General features: G+C 37.9%; 1 protein-coding gene across 1 annotated transcript in view; it reads right to left on the bottom strand.

Annotated features, from left to right (window-relative positions):
- The window catches only part of FMNL2 (formin-like 2), a 131,391-nt gene extending 124,104 nt beyond the window's left edge, over window positions 1-7,287 (bottom strand). The window contains exon 1 of the mRNA XM_011987853.1: window positions 7,209-7,287. Within this exon, the coding sequence (XP_011843243.1) occupies window positions 7,209-7,286 (78 nt within the window). The 5' untranslated portion in view covers window position 7,287. The remainder of the gene's footprint in view (window positions 1-7,208) is intronic.
- Window positions 7,288-18,742: the final 11,455 nt, after the last annotated feature.

The following is an 18,742-nucleotide window of genomic DNA, read 5'->3' as shown; positions in this document are numbered from 1 at the left end:
GTGTGTTGAAAATAGCCTCACCTGGGTCCCTGACTGTGTAGAATTTGACCCCCAATGACCAACAATATCTAACCTGATTATGTAAATTAAAATCTACTGTGTGAATCATTATACATCTTAGTGTCTGTAGTGGGTTGAATGGTGACCCCCAAAAGATATGGCCATGTCCTAACCTCCTCTCCCAACCACCAGTGAGTATAATAACCACTTGTGGAAAAAGGGTGTTTGCAGATGTCATGAGGTTAAGGATCTCAAGATGTGATCATCCCAGATTATCCATGTAGGCCCTAAATCCAGTAACTGTTCTTATAAAAGACAGGAGAAGACAGAGAGAAGAGAAGGCCAGGTAAGGATGGAGGCAGAGACTGGATTTACACAGTCACAAGCCAAAGAATGCCCAGAGTCACCAGAAGGAAGGAGCGGAAAGGAAGGAATCTCCTTTAGGGCCTTGGGAGGAAACAAGGCCCCGTCAACAGCCTGATTTCAGACTTCTGGTCTCCAGGTCCGTGAGAGAACACACTTCTGTTATTGTAAGCCACCAAATATGCAGTAATTTGTTATGGCTGCCATAGAACACTAAGATAGTATCTATCCGTTACCCTATCATTTGATGCACAGAAAGCTACAAAAAACCTTTTATTACAGTCAGTAATTTAGTTAGTAATGTTTTAGGTAGTAATGATACTCGTATTGTTTTGAAAGTTTTTATATGACAGAAAAAGGTAAATAATTATATTACTGTTAGGAATCAAACATTTCATTGCAAAAGAAAGGTAACTATAAAATCAAAGAGATTAAGCAAATTAATGAAAATTGATTTGAAAATACTGAATTCATAATTTTTGAACGTGTATTTTTAAGGTCTAGAAACTTACATTAAGAAGCAAAGTCACTCAGCAGCTATGAAAACCTTTTGCACGCACTTCCTCATCTCTAATACTATCTCCCACTAAAAAGAAAAGGGATCATTGGAGAAATGACTTATCCTAGGCCTGGGCAAAGAAGATACAAGTTAAGATACAAAGAAGATACGTTTCACACCATAAAACAAGCTCTGAAGGATTAATAGGGTCGTGTGAAAAGGACACAAGAACCAGCACTAAGAGATTCCCACAGATCAAAGAAGTGATCATATGAGCCTCAAAAATAATATCACATTGATTAAAACATGATTGAATCCATGAAAATTCATGAGTTCATAGTGATACTCAAAAAAGGAGGCCAGAGAAAACCCACTGGTCATCTTTTGTGGTATCTATTAATCCAAATTCTACTTAAAAAAATGGCAATTGAGGGGAAAAAATCCAGGAATAATTATATACCAGGATAAACCAAGACCCAGTTGAAAAAGCTCTAGTTACTAGCTTAATGTATTAATAGAAGGAAAGAGAGATTAGAAAATCATCTTTTTCCAATTTGTAATGAAACTGATTCAGCAAAAGATTATCAATTGGTTTCAAACCCATTAGGTACAAGATTGATAGGTAACTGGACGTATATATGGTGTCAAAGTAACACCAAACAGAATTCTCTCCAACATAAGGGGAAAACACAGTTACACAATGGGGCCATCAAGTTGTCATTGGCCAAACTTATTTAATGATGGGACAAGCAGACATTATTTTTCTATGATATTCTTGACAAAGATGTTCAACATCAATCTGTAATGCCTTTAAATCGAACTTCTAGATAACAGGAAATTCAGGAGCTAAGACACCCCTAGGAAACAAGTAAATGCAAAAAACGAAACTTTCTACAAGAGGGCTCGCTAGTATATTTACTACGTGTGCATCATAAACAAAAGTCTACTCCAGTTTAAAGTAATTTAAGGAACATAATGGCCAGATACAACATGTGACTGATCCTGAAACAGATTCTCATTTGAGCAAACTAGATAGGAAGAACATCTTAAGGAAAATTGAGAACAATAAACTGGGCAACAGGAGATATTAAGAAATTACTATTCATTTTAATTGTGATGACCTTATTTGAATACAAGAGAAAATTTTTATAAGGTGCATACTGATTTTTTTTAAAAAAACAAATACCAAACAAAAAATCTGACTATGCACAACCAAAAGAATGAATGTATAGAGGGGGAAGATCAGATATCAAAATGGTAAGAGAAAACTAAGGGTCAAAAGACAAAATTTGAAAAGAATTAAACAGATCATAAAAAACTAATAATTTTAAAACAGCATTTAAACATACCACAGAATTATGGAAACATGGTAAAAATATAACCAATTTAACATATTAAGTATAGTAAACATGTCAGTTAGCCAGAGGATAGAAGGAAGGGAGGAGAAGGAGAAGGAGAAGTGGCTGTCTGCTATCCCAACAGCTGGAAGTGAGAAGCCAGAAAGGAGTGAGCATAGGAGTGACCACAGAAAATAACCAATCATACCCTCAGCACCAGCAAACACTGAAGGAAGGTTTTATAACCCAGCTTAGGGATGGCACCTCTAACAGCTTCCAGACTGGATTATATGTTGGTAGGATCTATACCCATCCGCATTAGTCATCTCCAATGTCCTGAAATCTTTTACTAACCACTTCTACTTGATCATCCAGCAGAGGCAAAGTTATGAACCCACAACCTGTAAGCTCTATAGGCACTCCCTAAATGTATAATCAAAGCCTGCAACTTGGGAAATAGGAGCTAAAAGGCAGACTAAGTCTGAAGTCTAGGAGCAAAAAGGAGGAAAAGGGGCAGGGAAAGGTTATTGCTGGCATCACCATCTTTTCCTTCAGTTTCTTCACCACTGTCTCTGCTCTTCCTACGCTTGCTGAAATGACTCTAACATAGCAGCCATCAACACCAAAGTAGGCTATAAAAATGCCACCACTGTCACTAGGCATTTATTACCCCTGGTGCTCCAAGGACACGCCCTCCTTACCTGGAATGGCCCACGGGAAATAATTTATCAGGATTCCGTAGTATTTGCTTACTAGGCAGGGAAGAGCTTTAACTGGCTCACAAAAACATGAACATTAAAAAATAATAATAATAACCAACACTAAAAACCATGGAGATATATTTGCTCTTTAATTTTTTAGGAAATTTAATTCCAATGGCAAACTGGCTTAAATATTGAGGCAAGTTCTCCAGTAAGAAACCTGCTTTTCCTTTTTAAAGAAATAGTATTACACCACAAGTAAAGGGTTTAAAAAATAATTATATTCTGAATGATTAAATACATGTATATGGTATGGGTCAGCTGTGTTGAAAAAGACAAGAGATCACCTCTCACAATGGGAGTAATGAGGTTTCTTAGTGCCACTGGCCTGACTCAGCTCTGGCTTCCCCTTCCCTAGATCAGGACCCATGCCAAGCCTGGAGAGATGCAGTCTGACCTCCCTGAAACGCTTATCACAGGAAGCTGAGCCTAAGTGGCTACAATTTCCTACTACCTCTTCACGCTCATCTTTTGTTTTGTTTTTTAATCTGCTTCTCCCCATCACTTTATACAAGTAAAGAAAGGGGAGATTTTCCATGTCTCACCCTTCCTTTGGTCCCTTCCCCAAGGATACTATGCCAAGCAACAGCCAGCCATCAGGAGGCAAGGTCCACCTATGCCAAATAACCACAGAAAATAACCAATCACACCCTCAGCACCAGCAAACACCGAAGGAAAGTTTTAAAACCCAGCTTAGGGATGGCACCTCTAACAGCTTCCGGACTGGATTATATGTTGGTGGGATCTACACCCATCCGCATCAGTCATCTCCAGTGTCCTGAAATCTTTGACTAATCACTTCCACTTGATCATCCAGCAGAGGCACAGTTATGAACCCACAACCTGTAAGCTCTATAGGCACTCCCTAAATCACTTCAGCAGCCACACACAAAACCTTGGTGAGAAACCCTTACCCACTATAATTTTTGCTTCAAGGGCTTGTTTCCAGATCCCTGGGATAACAGGCAACAACTGAAAAAGCTTGTGAGTAGAGTTTGGAAATGGATGTTCTCGTTTCACTATCTGGGTGACCCCAGCATTGGCCTAGTCGTTTAGGCTCTATGAACCTCAGTTTCATCATCTATAAAATAAGGGGCTTGGGGAACAGATAGGAAAGGTGAAGGGACTTGCACTTCATTCCACATGCTCCTCCACATGCTTTCTTGGGCAAGCATGTGTGAACGTTTTCAATAGAAAAAGTCGAGTCAGAGTGGCTTGGGATAAATGGTCTCTAACGACCCTTCCAGATATAAATGATCTAAAGGTCTAAACTCATCCAGGATCTCTAAACCCCTAAACCAGCATTTATCCATAGTACCCACTGTGCTAAGAGCTCTAAACTTGCGGGAAATGGCGAAAGCTCCAAAACCAAAACATGCAGCACAGGGTCTGTACCAAAAATTGAGGCGCAAGTGAGATTAAGGGACTTTCTCTCTTTCCGTAAGTGGAAATACCACTGAAAGAGCTCTTACAGCTAAGTAGCTTCAGGGTTTTATTTGCAGTTATCAAAGGAACCTGACATTTCCAGTTTTCTACGCTCACACTACAAAATTTGCCTCTGTGTCCCCACGGAGTCCTTAAATTCATAGTGTCTTCATGGGAACTCTGTTCACTTACTGTAAAACAGAAATGGGTACGCTGGGATACACCTCACTGCACCCAAAATCCAGCAGAGATGTCTCTCTTCTGTGGCTTCCGTAGCTCCACTCCCTCCAGAATTAGTTAGACTTGTCTCCCATTTTACCTTAACCTTTGAGACCCACTAGAAGCTCAGGTCATCTTTATATTTATACAATGAGCCAGGAAAGGACGAAGAGGCATTTCTGCAATATCGTTACTATAGAAAGCTCTTTACGATTTAATCTTAATTTGGTTAAATTTGGGACAGAATTTCTGGAATTTATTCTCTATTCCTAACAGCATCTGTCATATTAAGAAATATTTATCTTCAACGTGAATGTATTTAGTACCACTGAATTATTACATTTAAAAATGGCATCCTTAAATGACGAGTTGATGGGTGCTGACGAGTTGATGGGTGCAGCACGCCAACATGGCACAAGTATACATATGTAACAAACCTGCACGTTATGCACATGTACCCTAGAACTTAAAGTATAATAATTAGAAAAAAAAAAGGCATACTTCTCTCTTTAAAATAATTCTGAGAAATGAGCAGTGAATTGCTTTTCCTTTACCAAAAACAAACCACACTGACAGGTAGAGGAAGGTGAGAAGGATATGGAAACAGTAAACTTCTGCTTAGTCTTCCAGGCCACCTCTTTTAACTGCTTTCTCCCTTCTGCCTTCTCTGCCAACAATGCAAGCTTCCTCTCCACTGTCTTCCATATTAGTTATTATTTCCTTCATTCAACATGTTTTCAATAAGCACATTTTCAAGCACTAAGCAAGTTGTTAGAGGCCCATATCCCAAGGGAACTTACTCTTGAGGGAGATACACTTAAATACTTACAAAACCAAGTGATAGATTAATGCAATCATATAGAAGTATGAAAAAGCTGATGCCCCAAATTAAATAATGAACTGCCACTTCATGATAAAGTCAGGTCATGAGAAAGCATTTATTGTGACACTCCATATTTGCTTCCTTAGAAAGAAGCAGAAAAGGTTCAGTGCACCAATTTGTACAATGCCTATAGCACAGAGAACATTTCAGTTTAGTTATCAATGCAGGAATAATCTTTGTTCACCAGTAATGTTGATATATTTATATTTATCTTGTTCAAAATGATAATTTACAAATGTTTACAACTTCATATAAGTTTTTTTTTTTTCAGTGAGGAAATCAGTGTGGAGGGAAAAACGCAGGCAGGAATACTTAGATGAAGCCATGGATGAGGTTGGTAAAACACATGTCATTGAAGTACTGTGTAGTCGGTATAAATGGTCTCATAACCATTTATACCAAATTTGTGGCTCAGGCCACAAATCTGGCTCTGAGAATCTTAGCAACCAAGGAAAACAATGACCAGTTCCATGATTCACCATGTCCATATGGTAATTTTTCATGGAACTGAAACCTGAAATAATTTCTCCATAGGTCCTCACACACATATTCATATAGTTTCTTTTGGAAATCAATTTCTTTAACATTATCTATTACTTTGTGTACCTTTCCTGTAACATATATCCTAACATATACTATATCCATGTTACATGCTTAAGAAACAGTAAAATTAGTATTTGTATCCAAGAAGTAAAATTAATATTTGTGTGCACACAGCACTGGGGCCCAGGGGTTTCCTGTATGTTAGATATCAACACCACCCCACAGTCATCATTTTAAACCTTCACAAATAAGATTTGCATTAATATTTTTACACTGGAAATGTATAGCTGAAGCTTTTTTTGACAGCATCATATAACTGCTATTCAAACCATAAAGTATGTTTGGATAACAGATAATGATATATTTGTGTATTAATCTGTTTTTGCACTGCTGATAAAGACATACCTGAGACTGGGCAACTTACCAAGGGAAGATATTTAATGGAGAACTCACAATTCCATGTGGCTGGGGAAGCCTCACAATTATGGCGGAAGGTGAAAGGCATGTCTCATGGGGGCAGACAAGAGAAAAGAGCTCGTGCAAGAAAACTCCCCCTTACGATAACCATCAGATCTCATGAGACTTACTCACTATCATGAGAACAGCAGCATGGGAAATAATTCAATTATTGCCCCCATAATTCAATTACCTCCTACCGGGTTCCTCTCATAACATGTGGGAATTCAAGATGAGATTTGGGTGGGGACACAGCCAAACCATATCAATTTGATATAACTTTCCCTGAATCTTTTGAGCACAAGTTGAAAATAAAAACAACAACGGTCACAATATTTAATATATGGGCCCTTCAAGCAGCAACAGAGGCAGCCACACAAGTTTAGAGGCACCTGCTATGTGCCCAGTATTATTCTATGTACTTTATGATCAAACAAAATCAACAATAATTTCTTGGAATCATCTCAGTCACTAATCAAATATTCCCAATTTTCTCAAGAAGTCTTTTTAATAATTAGCTTATTCAAACTGGGATCCAAAGAAGATCCACACAAACATATCATTATTTCTCTGAAGTTCTCTTCTCCTCTTTTTTTCCTATCTCTGTTGCAGAAGCAAATATCTTGTTTTTCAATCATGATATAATTGTCATACCATAAAATTCACACTGGATCTCTTCTTTCATTACTTTTTTCATAAAAGAAAGTGTCACTGTTTCTTACCTGATCACAAATCAGTTCCCATTTTTTCTCATTGTCATACTGCCGCAGTAACCTGGCTTTGTCAGGAGGTAGGTTCATAGCATTCTATTAAAAAAAAAAGGAGAGGAGAAAAGATGTCACATTCCATAGCAGGTTTCCAAATTGGTAACTTGCGGGCAGAACAATTAATACCACTATGGTTTTTTCATTACTTTCTCTCAATTCCTAGTATCTGATTAAAACAAAACACCCACAGAAATCACTTAAACATCAAATTGGTTGGATGAGAGACGGGAAACTCTGAAGTTCTATGTTGGGACATGTGAGATGATCTGCTTTAAACAATCAGACTTGCATTTTAGCAGAGGTGATGTCTCTTTGGCAGACTCCCTTTCTACTTAACAAAAAGTTCAGAAGGTATCCAATTTCTTTGTAAAGCACTGTAGCCCCACCAGACACAAAACAGAAAACACCAAAAGAGAACTCAATGACCAGAACCACTGACAGATTCAAACTATACTCAACTTTGATAAAAAAACTACAAAGAAAAGAACAAAAAAAAAAGACAATGACGCAACTATTCTTTGTCCCTTCTGTGAGATGACAGTACTCTTGAGGACATATGTTAACGTTTATGTCAACATTAATAACCACAATTCTCAGTTTAGCTTATATTGGTTTATGAAGGTAAGTTTGCAGTAGGAAATTAATCATGAGCCAAATGAGATGTCCAGACATCAGCACTCATATAAACCCCCTTCTTAACACAGCACACCTTCTGTAGTGCTGGTCACGGATTTTTTCCGGGTACTTTCACATGTCATGAATCTAATGTCCCAAATGACCAATCATACACATTTTTAAGATACTAGGTTTGGATGCAAGGTAAGGTCTTTGGCAAAAGACCATGGCAGAGTAAGAGAGCCTCAGAAAGAATTCAGATCTAATCTTTTGGCCTCCCCAAAGTTCTCATGCGCTAAACAACTGAGCTAAGTAGTCGATTAAAGTATTACATCTATTTATCATCCTGTCTATCCCCTGGCATCAACATTGTCATACCTATCCCTAAATAGACAATTTAGATGGTCCCTTTTCTGGGTCAATATTCAAGCAGACAAATGCAAAGGTCTTGAATTTTCAATGCTCAAGCTCCAAGCTCTCTGAAGGACTTGGCTTAGGGAGAAACAATTCCCCTGGTTATGGCTATTGTCTCATGTTATAGGGTGAAACAAGTTTAATAGAGGCAAAGGTGAGTGTGCTGTCCTGACTTAAAGATAGAGAATCAACCATTGATTATGATAAATTAACCCAAGCATTTTCCCTTAAACTCAATCTAACATCTAGATTGGTATGCCTTAAGTATATCTGCCACCTATTTGAGTCTAATCCATCAGATTTTACAATAACCTGTCTTTAAAATATTTATTTATTTATTTATTTATTTTTGAGATGGGGTTTCGCTCCTGTTGCCCAGGCTGGAGTGCAATGGCACGATCTCGGCTCACCCTGCTTCCCGGGTTCAAGTGATTCTCCTGCCTCAGTCTCCCAAGTAGCTGGGATTACAGGAGCTCACCACCATGTCTGGCTAATTTTTGTATTCTTAATAGAGACGGGGTTTCACCATGTTGGCCAAGCTGGTCTTGAACTCCTGACTGCAGGTGATCTGCCTGCCTCAGCCTCCCAAAGTGCTGGGATTACAGGCAGGAGCCACTGTTCCCAGCCTAAAATATTTAATATTTTAATCGCCCCCCCCCACACAAAGTTGACAATTACTTTGAAGAGCTTTGGACTTTATAAAGAGTTTTCAATGGTACTGCCAACGCTTCCTAGCTATAGAAACATCTAATATGGGAAAATGTTTTCATATGGCCTATCTTCATGGAATATCTACTTGAACTACAATGGAAAAATCTATTTGTAATTATTAGTTATTACAATTTGACAATGTTAAAAAATAACTCCTGGGATAAGGCAAAGGCGAATTTCACATGTATCTTTCTGAGGAAGTCTAATGTTATTTACTGGTAAATGGTCAGTACATCATTGCTTATTTGCACTCCAGAGAGGAGGTTTTCCTCTTAAACTTGTGTTGACCTTCACGTTAGTGCCCCAAGTGTGATTATGCATTAAGTAAGAACAATAAGATTATAAGTTAAATGAGTTCTTTTCCTCTTGAGTCCTCATTAATCTCGAGATATAAAGGGAATAAGAAAAAGAATGCCTGAACTCCTACAAGGTGCCAAGCACTACATTCAGCACTTTGCATATGTAATCTCAGTTAATACTCATAATAAGCATGTGGGATAGATACAATCTTCTCCATTTAATATATAGGGAAATAGACCTGGGAGAATTTGGTTAACTTGCTCAAGGTTGCACAGCTTTACAGGAACAAAGACAGGACCTAAATCTAGTCTGTTAGGCTCCCAAGGACAAACCCTGAAGATGCCACCAAGCTTTTTTTGCAGGAGAGCAAAATGGCAATAGCTTATGACCTTCTATTAGTACTCTACTGGACATTCCTGTGGAAGCACTTGGCAAACATCGCCACAGGAATTACACGCAGGCTCTGTCGTTTTCTGCAAAGAGAAAGGCAAGATGCCCCTTCCAGATAACTCTTATTTTGATTAAATAGTATTTCGTTCAACAAATGTTTATGGAGCACTGCCCCTGTACAAGCCCTGTGCAACATGATGGGTGGCACGGTGGGAATCCAAACAGACACGGTCCCCAGAGAGCACTGTGTTATGGTCGGGAGACACATATGAAACAAACAAAGCTTTTTAAACTCTGGTAAGGCTTGAGAAAGGTTATCAGAGGGTAGTCTTAGATTAGACAGCCTGGAAAAACCTCTCAGGAAAAAGTAACAAATGAGTCCCAATAAATGAGAAGGACTGGCCAGGCAGAAGGCAGACGAAAGCACACTGGGCACAGTGAACAAGGGAAGCCTCAAAGGCAGGAATTAGCTCTCCACATTTAAGGAACTGAAAAAAGTCAGAAGAGCCAGAGAGAAAGTAAAAGAGAAGGAATGAGAAAAAGACGAAGTTGGAAACGTGAGTCAAAGTCATATCATGCCTAGACATGCAGGCCAGGGTCAATATATTTTATTGTATCTAAAGTGCCACGGGAAGCCACGGAAGGCTTTCAAGCAGATAAATAACATAATGAAGTTGTTTTTCAAAGATAACAATAGGTGCTATGCAGAGAACGGATTAGAAACAGCAAAAGCAGGGAGGCAGTACGAGGCCAGGACTAAGCAGTTCAAGAGAATGATGGCAGCTTAGATGGGGTCGATGGCACGTTTGAATGAAGAAAGGTGGACAAATGTCAGAAATATGAAATGAAACTGATTGGTTAGACTTAAGGGCTGGGGAGGATTTGTACCTTGTTTCTAAGCTTGGGTCACTAAGTGAATGCGTGTACAGTTAATAAGAGGGGCACATAACAAAAGGCAAAATAAATCTGGAGGAGTTGGTGAAGAATAAGATTTATAAATGTTGACTGTTTTAGGTCTGACATAGCTATGAGATAATCAAGAGAACTCTCAAGTGGGCAGGTAGATACATGATTCTGGAGGTCAAAACAAAGGTCTGAATCTCTGAACAAGAAGAGACTTAAGTAGTCTTTTTGAGCATGATTAGTTATTGTCAGAAGTAGCAGTGCAATATCAATACATCCAAACTAAAATTCCACTGGGTGATCATTCACCAAGCATCTAAAATAACCCCTTCCATGAGTCAAGCCTCCGAGCTACTCAGACATACATTGTACAGCTTAGTAATTCCATAAGGACCACGAGGAAGCAGTTCTATTTAAAATCAGACACTCTACAGAGGTCTGGTTAAAGTTCAGGGATGTTGTGATTAGCTGGTAATAACTGCTTTGAAACTTCTTTCAAGGGAGCTCATTCCTCTTGTGCTGTACAGGGCAAGACTCTGGAATCCAAACTAAATGTCTGAGCAAGTAATTCATGAGTCCAAGTTACTTTGTGAGGAAAATATTGGCTCTATCTCCAGGTCCCTTTGCTACCTTTATAAAAATGGACTGCTCATCTATTTGGCTGAAAATATCAATCAATTTCCAAGTTTTCCTAAAATGGTGACCACTCTGCCTCACCCACACTTAGTGATATCTGTGACATAGGGCTCTCCTTTACTTTCTTTCATCCATTGTTCCATCCAACATATTTCCTGGGCTTTGACCGTATACCAGAATATCCGCACTGTAGGCGTCTGAGACAATTTAATTACGAAGTAACTGCCTGCAAGTATTGCCAAAGGTCGATGGAAGACATATGATATTTGAATTGAAAAGTTCAGTGCATGTTAATTATCATTTTTCTAGATTGTACAAGTTCCTAGCTAAAATAAATTAGATCATCCAAAAGCATTATTTCTGTAAAAAATGTTCCTTTCTTTCCACTCTCAACCTGGCAAACTTTAAGAATCAATTCAAATGTCATTTATCATTAGAACCTTCCCCCAACTACTCCAGGAAGACATACCCTCTCATTGGGCTCTAACAGCATGTTTACATGTCTCTAATATAACAGCTAATACACTGCACCCTAACAATCTGTTTGCTTACCTAAATTTCCCACTGGACTGAGTACTTCAAGAACCATTTTTGTTGTTCTTCTTAATCACCAATGTATGGCACAGTACGGCAAACAGTACGCATTAAACGTGTTGTTAAATACTGAAGAGCAAACAAACTCAGCCATACCGCCCAGCCTGCAAATATCCTTAATGAATTCAGATTTATACTTTGGCTATTAACAATGTCTACACACTGAACAGCATCTCGGTTTCTTGTAAAACATCATTCCATGATAATATCTGTTGCTTATTATTTTCCAAAAAAAAAATGCATGGAGGAAAAAAAACCCTTCAATTCTAGCAACATTTTCCTGAAAAGAAAAATAAGCGTCTTCTGCCACATATAATAAACCATGAATCTGAACTTTGTTTTGTTGCCAGTTGATTCAGACTGGTATCTATTCCAAGTGGTAGTTACATGTATGGTCTCTACTCTGGTTTTATCTGTAACTGTACAATCTTAATTTGTCTTTAAGTGTGTTTTCCACCTCAGAACCTTTTGAAAACAGAAATTATAACTACAAAATAAAGAAAAATAGAATATTCCAAAATTCCTGAGTACCTTATAAAGAAAGCAATTATGGTGAAGAAGAATCTATGGTAGCCTATACATCTCAAGTTACACCCACAGATTATCATACGCAACACAGAACAGAATGATGGTGCCCAAATCATTCACAACCAAATAGATCTATGTGGTAGCAATACAGAATTTTCTGATATCAGCTCCTGACCTGATTTCATGGTAATAATGCAAACTTGTAAAATCCTTCTTTTACTCAAATATCCTCAAGGCTCATACTTAGAAACCCACAGTGATATGGAGACACACAGGAGGGAAAGTGAACAGTATGAAACACGCCTTATGTAATATATCTCTGTCCTTAGAGTCGCTAAATTAAAACCCACAAGCATTCAGTCACCAGATTTTATAACAGGAACTCTTCTATATAACCACTTGCTTAGAGAAAAAACATGGACTTTGCAAGTAGTGCTTCTTATGGAAGCAGGGAAAATCATGTCACAAAATAAATGTCTTAGACATTAATCTTTTAGAGCTCTTAAATCATAGAGATACAAAAGTTTACAGGAACTCAAAAGAAGGAGTCATTACTTTAAAAAAGAAATTTTCAGTTATTATAGAAAACATGTAATATAAAATTTACCCTCATAACCATTTTTAAGTTTATACTTCAGTGTTTATAACTATATTAATATTGTTGTGCAACAGATCTCTAGAACTTTTCCATTTTGCAAAACAAACTTTGTACTCATCAAACAACAACTCCCCATGTCCCCTTCCCCAGAGCCATTACTTGCTGCTACAGAGAAGGAAATGGGATGGATTGTAACTGGATGGTTGGGCAGCACAATGAATTCTAATGAGGCAGTACGAGCAAGGATTTACTAATTTATTAGTTTTTACTAGTCGGGCTCTGGAATTAGACTAGCTAGATTCTAATTCTGACTCTACTATTCACTGGTGATCTTAAACCACACTATTTGAATCCTAAAGCAAATGAAATTATTAAACACCCCACAGTCGAAGAAGCCAGTAAATGTAATTCAAAATTGAAGATCAGAATCGAAATCAAGGGTCAAAAACAACAAGACGTACCATATTTGATGTACTGATATGTCTCAGGCACTTAGGTTATTTGCATGCATTATCCAATTTAGTCTGTCTTATAATCCTGACAAGTAGGTATTATCTTTTCCATTTAACAGAGAAGGAAATCGGAGGACAAGGAGGTTAAGTAATTCCTCCACGCATGAGGTAGGCAGCAAAGCCAGCACTTAGAATAGAGGTCTGTATGATCATCCCCCTTCCATGACATTTAAACTACAGTGTTTCTAAAATATGACTTGTCTGAACTAAGCAATCCCACAATTCCACTTAAATAACCAGACAAAGTCATTAGCATGAAAAGTGAAGGTGGAAATGCATGATATTAATATTTTCATATAAGATACTGGCATTTTAATAGAAGTATTCTAAGATGTTGAAAAATATAAACTAGAGCCAAAAAACTGACTGGGCTGAATATAGATAGCAAAGTATGGTGTCAAATCAATATATACTTAATAAACTGTCAAATAACAAATCAAGGTGAGAATACAAATACATGTTAAACTCAGGCTTTGATGAGGCATCAATGAAGCAGAAGGAAAGAAGATGAATACACAAATATAAAACAGAGCATGTCAAATAATACGACAGAACCTCAGAGAAGGAGCCATTACTTTTTGTTATGGAAAGTAGAAAATACTAAGCATTGAGCCTGGATGTGTGGGGAGGATGGTAAAGAATGGCATTAAATGGCACAATATGGTTTCTAATGTTTGGGCCTTGGAGATGGGCCACCTGGGCTGCAATCATGACTCTACCACTCATTTAGAGTGTCCTCTCAGTTAAGTTATTTATACTAAATCTCAGCTTCCTCACTTGTGAGATGGAAATGATCACCGTGGTAGTGATGAGCATCATGATGGTGATGAGGATGGTGGTAATGTTACTACCTGCATCATAGAGTTTGGGCAAAATTAAATTTGATAATGCATATACAGTAGCCTCACCCACATCTATGATTTTGCCTTCTGTTATTTCGCTATTTCAGTCCCCTGAGTTCAACCATGGTCCCAAAATAGGTTAGTGGAGAACAGTAAGATATTTTGTGAGAGAGAGAGAGAACACATTCACATAAACTTTTATGATAGTATATTGTTATAACAGTCCTATTTTATGATTACTTATTGCTAATTTCTCAATGTGCCCAATTTATAAATTAAACTTTATCATAGGTATGTATATATAGGAAAAACAATAGTATATATTAGGTTCAGTACTATATAAGGTTTCAAATATCCATGGAGGGTCTTGACAAGTATCCCCCACAGATATGGAAGGATTACTATAAAATAGTACAAAAGTAAGTACACGGAAAGTACTCAGTATGTTAAATGATATTATTCATATTATTCTCATTATTTTAGGTAAAAGGAAAGATATGAACAAAGGCATGAACACAAGAGAAGGCAAAGGGCTGTGCGTCACACAGAATAAACCAGGAGGTAAGGAGTGGGTAGTGTGAGACCAAGTTTGTGTGGACACCAAACCAGAGAATTTCAAACTTACTCTACGGCAGTGAGAAGTCATTGGCCAAAGAAATATCTAGGAAAAGTAAGTCTTTAAGGGGTCCTTAAATCAAATGAGGTATATGATTCCTCCAGCTCTGTTAACTCTTCCTACATTGACATTTTTCCTTATACCATTATTGGGACATCAAGTTAAGTCATTTGGAACTAAGTAATGTACCAATTCTCCTGAGTTCACTTGAAAATTGCAGCAGCTGAGAGCCTCAGCAGGGTAGCCACCCTGCTGCAAATTCAGCACATGACCTGCCCATCCATTCCCCTCACCTAAAAGCCATTTCCTTCCATGACCTATATTCATGGACCAAACAACTACCTGGCATCCTAAATTTTATTATCTTCCTAGCCTAGAGGATGCTGCTAAAATCTATTCAGCTTCTTTCCTGGCATAGGTCTCAGGCAGCCAGCCAAGTAGTTCCCCAAAGTGAATCACCAGTCAGTCATTTTTCATTGTCATTGTTATTTTTATTGAATCACTGAGGGTATTAATATCACCACCGTAGCCAGTGAAGCTCACAAATGGAGAAATTAGGCTCTCCCTAATCTAGTAACATCTTGGAAATAAAAGCTGACTAGAAAGCTGTCCTTTCTGGAGAACCCGTGGTAATGAGACATACCTCTAATCTCTCAATCACAATCTTAGGTAGTCTATTTTCTTAGAAGGCTTGATTTCTTATGACCCCTCCATAAGTTTTTTATAATCAAAAAGTACAGAGCTAGAAGGGAAGCTTGTGATACATTCGTTCTGTTCCGTCTTTCATAGGTGACCCAACAGACTAAAAAGGTGAAAGCATTTGTCCAAGTTTATAGAACTGTTTATTACCAATGGCAGAGCAAAGACTTCAGGCCCAGGGGGACATGCAGAGATGCTGGTCAAGTTTCAGTCAGGCAGGATGAATAAATTCTGAAGATCTAATGTATAGCATGGTGACTCTAGTTAACAACACTGTATTGTATACTTAGCATTTGCTAAGAGGGTAAATCTTAAGTCCTCACCACACACACTAAAAAAGGAGGAAATGGAAACCTTGAGAGATGATGGATATATTAATTAGCTTGATTGTCACGATCATGTCTCTATGTGGTGATCATTTCTCTATGGTGTTCACACAACGATGAAATTGCCTAATGACGCATTTCTCAGAACCTGTCTCCACTGTTAAGCAACACAAAACTGCATATCAATACATCAGGTTATGCAGTTTAATATATACCATTTTTATGTATCCATTATATCTCAATAAAGCTGTTAAACAGAACTCAGGCCAACATGTCTGCTATTACTTCTCTTTTATCATGAAAGAAGGATCACTTCCATCTGTTGGGGGGTGTTTGTGCACGTGTGTGAATACACATACATAAATTTGAGAAGATAAATCAGATAATGCATGTAAAGTAGTTGGCACACTTGAAATTTGCTACTTTAATGCACCTCCACCTTTTCCTGACTATAGTTTTCTTATACCAGAAGTGCCAGCACTTCCACTGTCTTCATTGCTCCTTGATTTTGGGCTCCATCCACATAAAACAACCCATTTTTTTAATTTATGAACCTCTAGAAAATTATCCATTTTTTAAACCAGTAAACACAACCTAACAGACAAAAATGAATTCCCCAAATCTCATGTGAATTATCTACTGTTTTAAAGTTGTCACACTGTTGCCATCCTTTTTAAATGGAAATAAACAGGAGTTCATTAAAAAGGAAGTTCATTATGTGCATATTTATGTTTATAGTATTTATTCAATTGCAAGGCCAGATTATCATCAGTAGAGACCAAGTTAGGTGGGAGAGCCAATCTTGTCCACAGAACAAAAGGGTGCAGCTATAGCAGTCAAGGACAAGCTCTCCTGCCTCCCATCCTCCTACTACTCCCCGTATCATTGGCTGAGTGATTCAACATCTAATAGATGCCAAAACCACACATCCCTCCTCTGGCCAAAGTGCCAGCCCCTGAAATACAGGTTCTTATTGCATTTAAACACAAACAGAATACTGGAAAGAATCACTCATGCAATTTTTTTCAAACTTCATATCTGATTTTCATTAGAGGTCTGCTGTCTGATTCCCTGACATGTTCTGGAATTCAAACAACTCTTTGTCTACTGTCTGCTAACTGCTATGCCAGGAGTTGTGTCTGCAGTCACACATTTGTGTGCTGAATGAGGGAGTTACACAAGAGGCCACACTTGAGATGCTAGAAAACTCCTTCGTGGGCAATCATTAGACAACATAAGGCCAAATATATTAAGGTACTAGAATTGCTGGCACAGACCAAAATGCATCAAAATCCAGAGAAAGTGTTCTTATTCTACTGTTTAATGTCAACTTTCTATGTGATAAGATCTGAAGAGTAAAATCATTTTGATAACTGAAGATGTTAAACTCAAATTGTAACATATTAGATATCAAGATTCCACCACAAAAGCCATGAGACTGCAATCTGTATCACCTGCTGATCTGAAGCAGTATATCATTTCACCTGTCCCACTGCCCTGAAATCCTGGCTTCACTCTCCCCAAGCCCTTTTCCCATATCTGTAATTCCCTTCTCAGGACATTAAGATGATCGCTAGTCTCCCTCTCCTCTTTCACAGCAGTCACTCTGGAAATGACTACTGAACCTGGATTCCATACTCAAGCTTGGCCCAGGTTACAGCCTCATACTATTCAATCTTATGATGAGGATCACCAAAGGAGGAAAAGAGTTTTAGTTTATGTTCAACTAAGGTCACATCTTCTGAAATAACAAAAGAAAGATTATGCTTTTGTCTTAAAAATGAGTATTTTTGCCATAACCATGATCAAAAGTTATAGCCTCAAATTCATGGCTCCTCATTTGCAAACAGCTGCAACTTCAAAGGTAGACTTGCTGTCATACGCAGAATAATGGCCCCCACAGATTTCCTCATCTCTATCCCAGGAACCTGTGAATATTCCTTATATATTAAAAATGTGATTTGCAGAAATGATTAAGAACCTTGCAATGGGAAGATTATCCTTGATTACCTTGGTGGGAGCCAGTATAATCACAGGGTCCTTAAAAGTGAAAGAATAATTGTAAAAGGTGAGGAGGAATAAGTGTTGGCAGGGATTTGGAAAAACTAGTACTCTTGTTTATTGTTATTGGGAATATAAAATGGTACACCTATTATGGAAATCAGTGTGGTGGTTCCTCAAAATGTTGATCATACACTTAAACAGAGGACCCCACATTTCTGCAACGAGATATATACATAAAGGAATTAAAAACAGAGACTCAGATACCTGAAGTTATGATGTCCTAAGATTAAATTACCAAAAAATTTTAAAAATAAAGCTATCAGCTCATGAAGGAGCCATGTTCTGAAGCAAAGCTCTGTACTATCCAAACACACAGTAACACTGAGACAACTCAAGGTTTCACTACAACACGTGTTTATCAGTCTTGATGGTCTCGTTTCCAGAAACCCACAGTCTCTCTCCAGACAAGCCCGGTCAAGACAGGCAGGAAAGCTGGAAAGTCTTGCGTGGCAGACCTTCTGGTGTATGACAAGTGGATTAAATTTTCTGCTCTTAGTTTTCTCCTCCTTTGCACTCCTTTAGCCTGCTACTTAGCTTTTGGCTCTTACCCCTAATGGTAGTGGAAAAGACCATGAAGTAAATGTTTGCATCTGTGTGTACAATATCCTGGTATTAAAGTAATACTTTAATGTTGCTGGTATTTTTATGGTCAATACCAATAACCAACAAGTATAATGTCTAAGGGAACACTTTCATATTTAATTTTTTAAACTGTTAAATTCCTTAAGATGTCATAAAAAT

The sequence above is a fragment of the Mandrillus leucophaeus genome, unplaced genomic scaffold (genome assembly GCF_000951045.1).
Source record: "Mandrillus leucophaeus isolate KB7577 unplaced genomic scaffold, Mleu.le_1.0 Scaffold318, whole genome shotgun sequence".
Lineage (NCBI taxonomy): Eukaryota > Metazoa > Chordata > Mammalia > Primates > Cercopithecidae > Mandrillus > Mandrillus leucophaeus.
This window is presented reverse-complemented; position numbering and strand designations above follow the sequence as displayed.